This window comes from Calonectris borealis, chromosome Z (genome assembly GCF_964195595.1).
Source record: "Calonectris borealis chromosome Z, bCalBor7.hap1.2, whole genome shotgun sequence".
NCBI lineage: Eukaryota > Metazoa > Chordata > Aves > Procellariiformes > Procellariidae > Calonectris > Calonectris borealis.
Genome location: NC_134352.1, coordinates 11,244,824 through 11,259,302, shown reverse-complemented (window position 1 = coordinate 11,259,302; position 14,479 = coordinate 11,244,824). Strand labels below are relative to the sequence as shown.

The 14,479-nt window shown below is 39.1% G+C and overlaps 1 protein-coding gene across 1 annotated transcript in view; it reads left to right on the top strand.

The window, feature by feature from the left end:
* SVEP1 (sushi, von Willebrand factor type A, EGF and pentraxin domain containing 1) overlaps positions 1-14,479 on the top strand; it is a 138,563-nt gene that overhangs the window by 57,081 nt on the left and 67,003 nt on the right. Inside the window, exons 7-14 of the mRNA XM_075137410.1 lie at positions 3,972-4,169; positions 6,609-6,727; positions 8,161-8,290; positions 8,961-9,068; positions 9,299-9,430; positions 10,822-11,016; positions 12,102-12,223; positions 14,203-14,311. Coding sequence (XP_074993511.1) covers positions 3,972-4,169; positions 6,609-6,727; positions 8,161-8,290; positions 8,961-9,068; positions 9,299-9,430; positions 10,822-11,016; positions 12,102-12,223; positions 14,203-14,311 — 1,113 coding nt within the window. The remainder of the gene's footprint in view (positions 1-3,971; positions 4,170-6,608; positions 6,728-8,160; positions 8,291-8,960; positions 9,069-9,298; positions 9,431-10,821; positions 11,017-12,101; positions 12,224-14,202; positions 14,312-14,479) is intronic.

Here is a 14,479-nt window from a genome sequence, read left to right as displayed (position 1 = left end):
CATTTCTGGATTACCCGTGGCAATATCTTATTTTTGTTGAGTCTGAAAATCTAGTTATAAAAGTTACCTTTGATTGTCACAGACGGCAGAGTGTTAGCTGGAAGACCTCTCTCTGCTGCTTCTTGTTGTGACCGGTGTTTAGAACAAGCTTGCTGAGATTCTTGTTCAATACAGATGTGTGGAGTTTTATTCAGGGAAGGATGCAAATCAGAAGACTAATATTGTGTCCTCCTCAAAAACTACCCTTTGTACTCATTTTCTGAAAGTCCATCATTATCATGGAGGTATTCTCCATTTATTTTCAGTCTGAACAGCTCCTAACTGAGGATTTAACAAGGTATGTATGGGGTTTAACAAGGCCAAGTGCCGGGTCCTGCACTTCGGCCACAACAACCCCATGCAACGCTACAGGCACGGGGAAGAGTGGCTGGAAAGCTGCCCAGAGGAAAAGGACCTGGGGGTGCTGGTTGACAGCCGGCTGAACATGAGCCGGCAGCGTGCCCAGGTGGCCAAGAAGGCCAACGGCATCCTGGCCTGTATCAGAACTAGCGTGGCCAGCAGGAGCAGGGAGGTGATCATGCCCCTGTACTGGGCACTGGTGAGGCCGCACCTCGAATCCTGTGTTCAGTTTTGGGCCCCTCACTACAAGAAGGACATGGAGCTGCTGGAGCGTGTCCAGAGAAGGGCAACGAAGCTGGTGAAGGGCCTGGAGCACAAGTCTTATGAGGAGCGGCTGAGGGAACTGGGGTTGTTTAGCCTGGAGAAGAGGAGGCTGAGGGGAGACCTTATCGCGCTCTACAACTACCTGAAAGGAGGTTGTAGCGAGGTGGGGGTTGGTCTCTTCTCCCAAGTAACAAGCGATAGGACGAGAGGAAATGGCCTCAAGTTGGACCAAGGGAGGTTTAGGCTGGACATTAGGAGAAGTTTCTTTACTGAAAGAGTGGTCAGGCCTTGGAACAGGCTGCCCAGGGAAGTGGTTGAGTCACCATCCCTGGACGTATTTAAAAGACGTGTAGATGAGGCGCTTAGAGACATGGTGTAGTGGGCATGGTGTGTTGGGTTGACGGTTGGACTCGATGATCTTAGAGGTCTTTTCCAACCTTAATGATTCTATGATTCCATGATTCTAACTATGATTTATCATCTGCTACATAAAAGATACCAGAAATCCTGCTGCATTTAGGCATTTATAATTGATGATTTATTCATTTCCAAGCCTTCTGTTAGAAAAACGAAGTGGAACTGGGTTCAGTCCCTTACCTTGAAACAGATTTCTTGGACCTCAGGGTACTCTCCTAGCTCTTTTTCCGAACGCTTTTCAGTTTGAGTGTGCATCAGTGCGAAGTTTACCCTATTTAAAAGTTAGCTCACTGAGGCTGTACTACAACCATCTGTAACCGTAACTGACACTGTACCATAACATAGCTGGGATTGTTTACAGTCACTTCTGTGAGGTCTGTTGTCATATACGTCTTTTTCCAAGAGACTGGAAGTTAATGCAAGTTTGGCTATTACATATGTTTTAAATTTTTATATTTTTCATGAAAGATGCTGTTAGCAGTGAGTTACTTTTGAGTAGGTTACATATATTATAGATGACTTACAAACAAAATATCTGCTGAAAAAGGAAGCTTTGTCATTTGTCGAATTAGAAAAAAAAAATTTCCACAGTCATGTTCTTGTGTTTCCTTCCCCACTGGCGAAAGATTAATATCCAGCATGTTAAAATAATGAGTTCTGCAAGATACGGTTCTCCTTGCTTTGTTCAAGGTTTAGTGAAGAAAAGTAAAAATGCAGATGGCATCCAGGGTGTTGATGCCACCTAGTGTTGAAAGAATTACTGGTCCACACTTCTAATTGCAATTGGCCAATTCTTTCCCTGAAACATTGTGTTTGCAAAGGGGTTGAAGGAAAGAGGCATGATTTGCTTGGTAATCTTTTCTTTTGTTACAATATTGGAGTTCCTCTTGATGTTAAGAATTATAATACAGTGTTGTGGTTTATCACAGGCAGTTGCAGACGAAAGCAGATTCTTGTCTTTCCTTAGAAGTTCTTTTTTCCTCTCTCTCTATTAATTCCCTATACATATGACTATTATAATGGATATCACTCTGCTCCTCATGAAGTCCAGACTTCCTGAGTCAGCTTGATCAAATTCTAGAATTGAACACAGATAAAAAAGCTAAACAACACTACTACAGTTTTTTTCCTGGTAAAAACCTGTCCCACTTAGAATCTTAGAAGAGATTCCCTTGGGCTAGATACACCAAAGGTTATATCCTGAATGTTTGTCAGATGTTTCAGGATGGTGCTCTACTAGGATTTTGCTAGACAGTTGGAAATATCTCAACCAGGAGGACTGTTACTGCTTCCTGAAGAACTGCAGTTTTTCTCTGGTTTTCATGCTTATACCTTTCGCAGCCTTTTTTCTACTTGTTCCCTGAGTAATATACACTTTAATGATTTATTTTGTCTTTTCAAACACTGTGTTTTCCAATTTCTGATCTTTCTGCTATTTGCTCACCTTCCTGTGGTGAGCAACCAAAAGTTGGATTTGTTTTTTTTTTTTCCTAATGGAGTTGTTTTACATTGCATAGCCAACAGTGTCTGCCTGAAGTGAACAAATGTGTTAACATTTGTGATCTTTGCATGCTGTTGAAATGAAGTGCAGTTATTAATTGCTTGGACTTTAAGCACGATTTCAGTATTGAGAGTTTAAAGGGCAGGAAATACTTAGAATGCTTAGACTCTTTAGATTTTGTTTCATGCAGAAAACCCAGTTTTCAGTTACTCACTGCGTATTTTGGGAGAGGAGAGGAAAGGGTTATGAAGCGTTCTGAATGTGAATCACTTCTGTGTCATTAAACCATTGCAAAGAGATGAACAGAGCTTTCCCTTTTGTAGCTGGGTTGGGTTCTTCTTTATGTGCCCTTTGTGTAAAGACCTGTCTGCTTTCTTCACTGACTAGCTAAAGAGTTGCAAGTCTTCTCATTGGCTATAAATAACGAAGCATTTTTCTTGAGTGTTTGTCTATTATCTGTTGTAAGAAACACTACTGAAAGTCTATGACCTGCATTCATGGTATATCCCTTTTTGCCCTGTTTGTTAATGTCTCCATGTGTGAAGTAAAAATAGCATTCCTTGCCTCACATGGTAAAAACAACAGCTCAAAAATGAAACAAAGCTTTTGTGACAATTGAACCTGTTTATGCACATTGTGGTTCTTGGAAGTTTACCCATGGATGCAAATGGTCTTCAGAATTTGTAGTGAATTCTAGAAACAAAATAGTTCAAAACTAACATTTTAAGCTTTTAAGCAACCCTCAGCCCTTCCTGACTTTACAGAGAAGGTCAGCTGCCACTTATGGTCACCCGGAGTCTTTGCATCTGGGTTTGAACACTGTCAAGACCAATTTCATTCAGTTTGGAATGCAGTAGGCAAAATCACATGCCATGTCCCTAACCTACAGCAAGCTCATGGCAGGGTGTCCTTTTTCTTCTCTCATTCTTATTTCAAGAGACAGTGTAAAAGCTGTAGAAGGCAACAGATACAAGACTCATACCTCTTTCCTGCCATGAAGGTCTGGTTTCCGTAGAAGGCAAGGAATGCAGCTACAAAGCAACCATGAAAGGTGAAGTTGTAAAGGAAAAAAAAAACAAACCACCAAAACAGCGAGAGAGTAAGATATAGTGGAGCCACACGAAAAATACTGTGTTTCTGCCTCAGTGAAAAGCATGAGCAAGAAAATAGAAGACCTGATGCCCTGAGTGCTCTTTACTTCAGTCAGCACTGGAGTACAAAGCTTCAGCAGGTCTTACTGTTTTGATGCATTCATAGTGCATGCAGACTCTTAAAAAGTTTCTGTATTTTGTGTTCCTTCTGAGTTGCCATATGACTTTATCTGCAGATTATTTTGAATGTATGCTTTGTGTATGTCAGTTAAAAGACATGTCCTACTGGTGTCTTGCAGAAATGCGTTGCCCCATCCTCCAGAAACCAGCAGGTGTAACAGTTCTCCCTCCCAGATGTGGGCTGGAGCCTGCCGTTTCTGGGACTGTGTGCCAGCTGAGCTGTCCCCAAGGATTCATCTTGTCTGGAGCTAGAGAAGAACTAAGGTGCATTTCATTTGGGAGATGGAGTGCAAACATCCAGGAGGCTCTGTGTAAAGGTAGAGACCAGCACAAAACCATTTCTGTGTACACGTGTGCAGGATTGAAGGGAAGCACAAAGCCAATAACTGAGTGAGGGCAGGTTTGAACTGGGGAAAGCATGACTTAAACAGTTTGTAAGAAGTGTTGTATCATTATAGCTCGGCTGTCAGATTTACTTGTGGTTTGTAATAAAAATGTGGAGTTCAGAGGTTGCTTGAGTGCCATCTTAGAGGGCTCATCATCAACTGTCTCTCCAGTGATCCATCTCATAAGTCTGTTGTTGGAAAGCTGCCTGCTAAAAGGCCTGATGACCAGCTAAATTAGAAATTTTGGACTAGAAGTGAAAGCTCTTAGCTTAAAGATAGTCAAAATGGAACCCACCCTCCTAGTAAAACAACGGTAGTAATACCATTACTAGTTTAGCACAGGTTTATGTAAGCCCTGAAGTTGGAGCAAGTCTGTAAACATTGTGTAAACCCTGCCTGATACACAGACTACAGAGGGATGGTTCATTTTTCTTTGAACTGTCTATGGCTGTTGACATGCTCCGAGCAACAGTGCACAAGAGTTAAGGCTAAAATTGGCTGACACAAGTGCATGGAGTATAAAGATGGGCAGAGGATGGTTACGTGCATTTAAGTATGTTTCTGCCATGTTTACCCACCTCTTCTAGAAATGTTAGGTTATTTATGCCCTTACACACATGCACAGAGTTGGAAGGAGTTTGGCTTTGGATTATAGGAGGATACCAGCAAAAGTGCAGTTTGTCTGGGAATGTGCTATTCACTTCTTCGTGAACTATTGTGCTCCTAGAACTAATGCTTCCACCCCAAACTGGGGTCCTCGCCAGCCACTGGGTGAAAGAACGGTACAGAAAACAGTTATGGCAATCATCATGCCAGGTCACTACAGAAACTGAGGTGGGAACTTTTTTCACTGTAATGGCCAGGAAGATTTTATCCCTCTCTTTAAACATATTATTTCTCACTCTGTGATGTACCACATTGTTTTTCCGAATCTTTTGTGTAAACCTGTGCCAAACCACAGTTTTTAATATTTGATGGGATCCCAGCACAAGGCTACAAGCTGAAGTGTTTGGATCAAGATAAAGCAGCATGGCTTGGGTTCAAGCTTTAGATATTACCAGTGCATAAAACCCAAAAATAAGAGGCATCCAGAAACTCTGAAGGTTATTATCCTCTAGTAAAAATGAACAGTTGCACTTCAACTGCTTTCATTCTTGTTATTGTCTCTCTATATTTTGCTGCCAACATATTTGGCCAGTTCAAAATAGCCATTTTCTTTCTGACTTATTTATTAGTCTTTCTACAGAATTTCACTTTTAAATGGAATTTGCCCCAGCCTGAAGGCCATGGTCAGGAGAGTGTGAACCGTAACTGGTAGTTATTGGAAGGAGTGCGTTTCTAATAAAATTTTCATCAGAATGAGTTCAGAGGAAGGCAAAATCACTTGTATTTATTGCTTTGCACTCTTAATTACAGAGATTTAATTGCCTGAGTTATGTCTTTACTGGAACTATTTAGTAATAAAAATGTAAGTGGTATTAATTCTGAGTTGTTTTAAAGCCTCCTGGGCATAGATGAGTTCAGAGCTCAGTGCGTCCTTGTCTCATGAGTCTAGAGACCATTTATCAAACAACACTACAGCAATAAAATAACCTGACCACAAATGTTTTGGGAGGCCCTGTGCCAGGGAAATGAAGAAGTACTTTAAGTTTGTCAGAGAAACCTGAGGCTTAAATGTTTGTGGTGATGTTACCCATATCGTACCACCAGCCCTTTGAAACTATCCAGCTTTGAAACTGTCACATACCTGACAAGAAGACTTCATTTGTCCTATGTAATACCCAGGAGTTTATTAAGGAACATTTCCAGCAGTTGGTGCCAGAAATCTTGCCATTGTTTCTTTCAAGTCAGTTCTACACCATGCTCCAGGGAATTTGAGAGTCACTACCGTCTTGTTCATAGTACCTATATCATGTCACAAATACTTTTTTTTTAAGTCACTGATTATCAGAAACAAGTGTTTTCATCTGTATGTGTCGTGTGTGGGCAGTGAAAGGATAGAGAAGCCATTCCTTCTTAATGATATACGTGTGTAATGAAAGGATGATATAATAATAAGAGAAACAAATTCATTCTGTCTTATTTATTCCTTGGTTTATGGTTGCATGCAGAAACCAGAGTCTTATTGTGCTCAGTGATGTACAAAAATACAGCCAAAAAAAAGTCCCTTCCTCAGGAGAATTTACTGTTTATGTATGAGCCTGTAGGCAAGAATTAAAAAGGGGCAGAGACAGAAAGTTTGCAAAAATATGTGCATTTATATTCCAGGCAGCACAAAAAACAATGGTTATAACAAGTTGCAGTCTAACCATTATAGAGGTTTTATTTCTATAATCCCACATATAAAACTAGTGTCTTTTTCTGGATCAGATATTGAAGCTCCTCGGATCCACTGTCCAGAAAATATTGAGACTGAGACTCTGGAACATCATAACTCTGCTAATATCAGCTGGCAGGTACCAACAGCTGAGGATAACTCTGGAGATGAGGCAAGTTAAAATCTATACATTTGACAGGAGGCAGTCTTTCTATAGCTAGCTATTTCAAATTAATTTTATGATGCACTAGAATTTCTTTCTTCTGACAAGCAGGAGTAGAAGAAAAATTTGCTGAAAAGTTTGTATCTTGAGAATTCAGCATTTTCTATCTTGTTCAGGGTTATGCAGTCACAAACTCTGCATGGTATTTAAGTGCATAAAATCTCATATGATTAATTTATGTGGTCAAAAGAAAGAATGTGCCCTTGTTTATAAGATGGAGACAGCTGCTTTAAAAATGAGCTCTTAGAATGTGAAGAAGTTTAATAAACTCTTCTCAGAAGGAAGTAAACCAGTTCATTAATCTAAAAGGCTAACAAGAACACACTGTAATAAGTAAAAACTTGTTTCAGCTTCCTAGGTGAGAAAGAAAAATCTAATTTTCCTATCCAATGCAAGGTTCAGATGTGGGCCTTTGGCTACTATGGGTATCAGGGGTCTGGAAGTGGAGTTACAAGGAAAACTTGCTCCAGAACTGTTTCATGAAGAGTAACATTCCCTACAGGCTCAGACATCATGAAGTTACAGCAACTGAAAGCTTTATCATGAGTCAGCAGAGGAACAGTGACTCTGTGTGTGCTTTTAATTTGCTGCAAACACAGGAAACTGTGAGCTATCCCAGTAAAAGAGGTTTAAGTTTACGCATTTTTTGCTGTAGCGTAGCCATGGTCAGATATTATAGCTCTGCTGACACAGGGTCATTCATTGAACTGTAGAAAACAAGTGCCTTAGCTCTTAGTTGTAGCTGGTTTGTCAAAGCCACAGTTGTCAGATTAACTTGTTCACATGAAACCAGTTCTTTTCAAGAGAAGTTCCTTAAGACAGCTCTAACCCATATGAAAGAGCCGTAGACAGCATGTAAGTGTCATTTACTCCAAATGTAGGGTTCCTTTGCCGTGCCAGAATGTTTTGAAGCATCTGTGGCCTACTGACTCATAAACATACATAGATTAAAACTGGATAATGTAAGCACATATAGCCCACAACTTTCTGCTTCACTCATCTCCCAGGTCTGCTGCCCTTGCAGCTGGAGAGCTGAACTGCAGACAAAGCAGGTTCTGAGCTGGCGTAGTGTGTGTTCGGTGCAGTGAGGCAAACAAGAGTCAGTCTTGAGTCTTTTTAATGCACGGTGCTGTAAACTGCAGCAGGTCAGGGTCTAAATCCTGACTGAGTAAATCCCTGTTGCTATAAAGAAGGCAGTGTTGAGAAGGGGAGCAGAGCACTCTGTTGCGAAGTCTGCCCTCATTATGTGAAGAGGCTATTTGCATTAAGAATGAGTAGGCTTGACATTGAAGGATACTATTTTGTGGCCATTTCTTGAAACATGAATGTCGTGATTAGTAACCAGCTTTGTTTTTTAAATAACAAGTGTTTTCCTATAAAAGGTCTCAGTTCACGTTACCCCAGCTTTCATACCGCCGTTTCTTCTCCCAATTGGCGAAGTTGCCATCACTTACACAGCAGCTGATAAGTCGGGCAATGAGGCAAGCTGTACATTCAGTGTCAAGGTTATTGGTAAGTGCTGGTAAAAATCACTGGGGAAAAGTCTGTCATGGTTGAAACTTTTTAATTTTGTGCAGAAAGAGACTGTGAGTCACTGTGGCCTTTATGCATGCAGGTATAAGCTCAGGAGTAATATCATCTCCATAAATGCTTTGCTGGTCTTGGGTCACAGTTTGCGTAGTGTGCAGTCATTGCTCCCAGATGTTCAGTTTGAGTTGTGTTTTGTTCTGTGGTTCATTCTGAATGTTAAGATTTCTCCTCGCACTGGTAGATTAAATGCTTTATTGTGTTGTCACTTATTGCCTTCATCATATATATCTTTTTTTTTTCTTCTTGAAAGACTCCAACAAAATTTCCAAGGTTCCCGCACATAGCTCATGCAAATCATTGTTCAAGTATTTCTGTCAGACAGTTGCATTATTCAGCAATCCTGTTAAATGAGGTTTGCTTTGTAGAAAGCAAACAGAATGCAGAAACCATGAGTTCAGCGGAAGAATTAGTCTTGTCCATGCCCTCAGCATCTAACAGTTGCAGCAGTTTACAAGTGTGCATCTAACTTTGTTGTATCTTCTGATGTGAACTTAAAACTGCTGTTTACCTGACTACTTCTGATTATAGATTTCATTGGAGTGTGGCAGGAGTTCAGTAAGCTAATGTCATGCCATCCCTTCAAATTCTGCAGATGCAGAACCTCCTGTGATTGACAGATGCAGATCTCCACCACCCATGCAAGCAGTAGAGAATGAGTATCCAGCGACATGGGAAGAACCACAATTTTCAGACAATTCAGGTGAGATTATGCACCCCAAAAGATGCAACAGCAGAAGGCCAGGGAACTCCAACCTGTTGACCCTTGATCCCGTGGAGTTTAGGATTTTTTGAGGGTTTTTTTACTTATTTACTTTTAAGAACACGTAATTTGGAAGACATGCTGCCATTTCCTTGTCCATTTGTCAAGGTTGGGTGTAAGCAACCCTCTTTTACTTATTGATGTTTTAGGTTGTCTTTTAATTCTTCTAGGTGCTCCACTGACTGTCAGTAGGAGTCATGCACCTGGAGATCTCTTTCCCAAAGGAGAGACAACAGTTCAATACACAGCCATGGATCCCTCTGGCAATAACAGGACATGTGAGATCCACATTGTCATTAAAGGTTTGTTGTCTTAATCTTATGGTCAAGAGAGTATGGCATTGTTTTATCTGAATATGATAAAGGTTGCAATGCTACTCCACTTTCCTTTAGTCTTCACTTTTCCTTTTAGTTATTCCCATTTTATATCAGAGTAACTTGAAGGCAGTCAGGATATTCATTAGTACCAACGAATAAATTTTCTAAGACTGAAGCAGCAGAGCGTGAATTTGGTCCTATAAATTAAAATTAGGTGTAAGAGCACCGAAATTATGATTTGTTAAGTAGTAAAACTTATGGTAATGGATCCATTTTTTTTCCTCAGTGACAGATACCATGTGAAATGAATTAATAGGTGTTACTGAAGTCTTACTTCAAATCTGTGGTTAAAAAGGACAACTTTATGGAAATATTTCTGTAATCACCTACAAATACTGTAGCAGATACTAGAACACACTTTAGATTTGAGAAGCTGTCTGTACCTATAGATATCGTGGTGCATCTATGTTTTATTGCATAGACACATTTTCCGCACAGTTCACTTGCTTTTTTAAAGGCCAAACAATAATTTGGCAGATAAAGTATTAGGGATGAAAATTCTACTTCATTTCTGCTCTCTAGTGTTTATGTCTCAGTTGGACATCTGTATAAAAAAGGCTGTTAGTGAAGAGAGAATTTAAAATCATGCAGACCAGAATTTTGGTTAGAGCTTTCAGAAAAGGTAAGTGCAAATGGATGTGCTAATTTCTGATTTGCTGTAAATCTTAGCAAGAACAAGCAAGTGCTTAGAATTGGCATTATTTCAAGTTCTACACCGCTTCAGACTTTTTCTGGTTCAGTGTTTGTGACATAATGTTTTCAGACATTTCCAGTCTCCTCCACAATTGGCCTGTAAAATAAATCATAACTGAGGTTTTACAGTCAGTCCCTCCTAAGATGATTCTGACAAGTCCATGTGTTATTGCAATAGTGCAGAATGGATAATGTTTATAGTTTCAGAATTCAAGATGTAATATAGTTTACTAGAATGCATTGTATGAACGTTCATGTAAAAATTCAGATTAATGTTTTGCATTATTTTAGTAAGTATGTGCTTTGCATGCACCTTTGCAAAAGAAGTACAGAAGCGTTTGGTCTTGTATTTCTGAGGTTTTTTAAATTTCTCATACGTATTACAAGTTTTTTTAAGTCTTCACGTTTCTGGATTTCAAATGCCAATGGCAGAGTTTGAGAATAATTTAGCAGTAGCCTGATCCTGCCTTTATGGAAGTAACAAATAATACTTCCACAGACTTCAGTAGAAGCAAGATCAGGTTGATATTAGGTACTTTTGGAAATCCTATCAGTCCTGTTTTCCTGTGTGCTTACTTACTTCACCACATTCATCAATGTATAAATCATTGTATTTTTCATAGGTTCCCCCTGTGAAATCTCCTTTGAGCCTGTGAATGGTGATTTTACATGCACATCGGATGAAGCAGGAGTTAATTGCACATTGCACTGTGCAGAGGGTTACAGCTTTTCAGAAGGATCAAGTGAAAACTACTATTGTGCCTATGAAGATGGTGTCTGGAAGCCGCCTTATTCTCCAGAGTGGCCTGGCTGCTCTTGTAAGTCTTATTGTTACCAAAATGAATCTGCAACTCATCAAACACTATGTTTAATGAGGAAGTAAATGAAAATATTTTAGAAATTATAACTTCTATTTAATGATAACAAATCATTTCTGTCCTCTGCCTCCAAATTGTTAAATATTGTGAAAGAATGGCTGGAAGTCCCTAAATGTGTTACATCAGAAGCTGTCTAAAACACAAAAATAGCAGTGAATTTGTATCCTGGGAATCAGAAAATAGCAAAGATGGCAAAATAGACAAGTTCTGTCATTATTTTGAATTGATATTTGAAACAGTTCGTTTACAAACACTAACTGTCTTTTCAATAGGAATTTCGACAGTATTTGCAACTTACTGATCCAAATGCACAGTGCATGCTGTACTTACATATCTAGTTATCACCAAATCAGAAGTGTTTATGTATTTTCTTTGAGATGGACACATGCAAAACTTCAGCTGTGGAATTTCCGAGTTTTGCTGACATTTTAATAACGAATGTATTAGAGCTACATATGAAGCCATTCTCAGCACCATGTTGCATCCACTTCCATCAGAGTGGATTTCTTGGTTTCAGCAAATGAGATCAGTGTTTCAGCTGTGAGCAAATGAGAGTTATGTTTCAGAGCTAGCTATCAATTCAAAATTTGTAACTTGGACACGTAGGAACTTTGATTTGCTTGAATTCTGTATGAGAGTTTTTCATATTTAGCGTAGCAGCATTAGTAATAGGACTTCTAACATTTATTGCTTCTCTCTGAGTAAAAAGTAAGTATGGACTTTAGTTGACAGCTCACAGGTTTCTTCCATTAAGAAAATGCTGAAATAGATAAATGACAGACCTTTTCTTAATGTCTGTTAGCTTTCCCAATAAATTTGATGCCTGCCAAAGGGTCATATTCAGCTGCATTGGCTGAGTTATGAGTGATCCATTTTCATGTATATAACACTGGGAATTTAGGTTGCTGATTTAAAGACAATGCATCTTAGCTTAGTGTATTCCAGTTTTAGCCTGAATGATCTTGCTTTTACCTCTGGAACTCTTGCACTGACTAGTAAAAATTTACTCCTCCAACATTTTTCAGTAAATCGTTTTGCAAACCATGGGTTCAAATCCTTTGAGATGCTCTACAAAGCAACACGATGTGATGACAACAGTCTTCTAAATAGCTTTACTGATGCATTCCAGAGTGCGCTTGGTAAAATGGTAGGTTAGTAAATACTCCTTCCTCTTACATACTTTTTTAAAAATGTACCTTGTTGTTAGTTTTCCCGGCTAACTAATTTCATACAAGGAAAATACAGAAACCCGTAAATGAAATCTGTGCTTTTCCAAAAGATTACAAGTTTCCTTTAAAAATAAAGATGTTTCACTGGCATTTTAATGTAATTTAGTTCAGTCTTCAATGTGGCGTTATATGGGACAGAATTTATAGCAGTGTCCAAGTAGCTTGGGGACCTGGCACTCATAGATTTTCAGTAGGCTTCCAAAGAGAACCTCTGCAGTTTTGAAAATCCCAGTCAATTGTCCCCTAACCTCAGTGGTCTTTTTGAAAGATGGATTGATTATAAAATGTATGTATTTTATAGAATATGTAAAACATATATCCATATAATATAAATGAATACACATGTATACAAATAGATAAATTGCACATTTGATGCCTAAGTCCAGGCACTTAAATCCAGTAGTAGTGATTTAAATAATTTGCTCAGGTTTCTTAAGTTTCTGAGTTCTCACTCTTATCATTAAGAACTGCATGGCACTGAATTTGGAGGGGTAACATGTTCTTTCTCCACCGTGTCTCTTGCTTTCCACTTCGGTATCACAATCTCTCCTCTTAAGCACGAGTCTGTGCTCAGCTGCAAAGCAGAAGCAGCAGGACTTTGAGTTGTGGTCTCAGGAGTGGATGCCCAGGCCTAGTGTGATAGCATTGCGCCAGAAGAGAACACTGGGCATTTACGGATTTTTTTTGCAGGACAAGACCCATATGCTAAAAGCTTCTGTACTAACTAAAAAGCATTATTAGCACATACAACTAATGAACAAATTCCTGCAACTTTGGAATATATGTCAGTAGCCCTTATCAAATGGCTGAAAACGTACATAACACTTCAGGCACTCTCTGACACTTGGACCTAAATATCTTACTCTCTTGCCTTGCTTCAGGTTTGTTCTCTTCCAGTAGAGAAATCTTGGCTGGTTTTGTTTCTGTTCCTTTCCCTTAAGAGCCAGCTACCACCAGGTTCCAGTGCTTAGACAGTCACTATCAGCAAGCAAAAGATAATAAGGAAAAAGTGCTTAGTGACCTGCCCAAGCAATTATATCAAAATGTAACAATCCGGGAAAACAGTCAAAAAGGCTGTTTTGAATATGCCTATTCTTATTCCCAAGAATTTGAAATTCTAGCAGAGATCTGAAAAGGGGGAAATCAGCAGAAACCATCTTTCCAATGAAAATTGATATGGAAAAAGCAAAGCAATTCCAAAACACGACCTAGAGCCCAACTTGTTTGAAACCTTTCTGGAAAAAGCAAGAAATACAGATTTTATCAAAAATCACATAGTCATCTGTTCTTATCTAATCTCCACTGCTTTTGTGGAGAGAAGAAATCAACAATACCAGAAAGGTTTCTGTCAAGTTTTCTGTTCTGTGGTTTCTGTCCTTCTTGGATGCTTTTCCCTGTCCTCTGAGGTCTCTTGGTGGAATGCATGAGTCCGTTCCATGGGTAGGGAGAGATGGATGTGAAGAAATGAGGTTTGAAAGCTAGAAATAAAGTGACAGCATTGTTGTAAACCTGACAGAATTACAAGTTACATAGCTGAAAAAACTATGTTTTCAAACATGTGAGCTCTTCTGTCATTTTCAGCAGGGAGAAACAAGCCTGGACTTATTTTTGTATTTTGGGATTTCACATGCAAGAGCGGTTGACTGAATGGACATCTTCTCTTGTAAAAAAGATCTTCTATAACAAAGAGTTGTATGCCCACAAGTTGCCCTCTTATTTCCCAACTGTATTAGTAAAACATACTTCTTTCAGCAGACCTTGCCAGGTTATAAGAGACATGAAAAGGGAAATCTAGTGTCACTGGCAGTGCTTTACATTGTAACTAGAAGTTTTTATAAGTCAGGGGAGGGGGCTATGTGGTTTTATTTTTTAATGTTATTCTTCTTTATGTTGGAAGGTCCCATCATTCTGTAATGATGTTGATGATATTGACTGCAGATTGGAAGATCAGACACAGAAACATTGCTTGGAATATAATTACGATTACGAAAATGGATTTGCCATTGGTAATTATTGAATGCATAGATTAGCCATCCAGGTTTAATGCGGCATAATTCCTTTTGTTCTGAAGTATACGATGTGTTGTGTGAGGTATTTTTTAAAAATATATTTAGAGCTCTTAAGATAGTAAGCAATTACATAATAGGTTTTATAACAATATTATGGAACTGTTT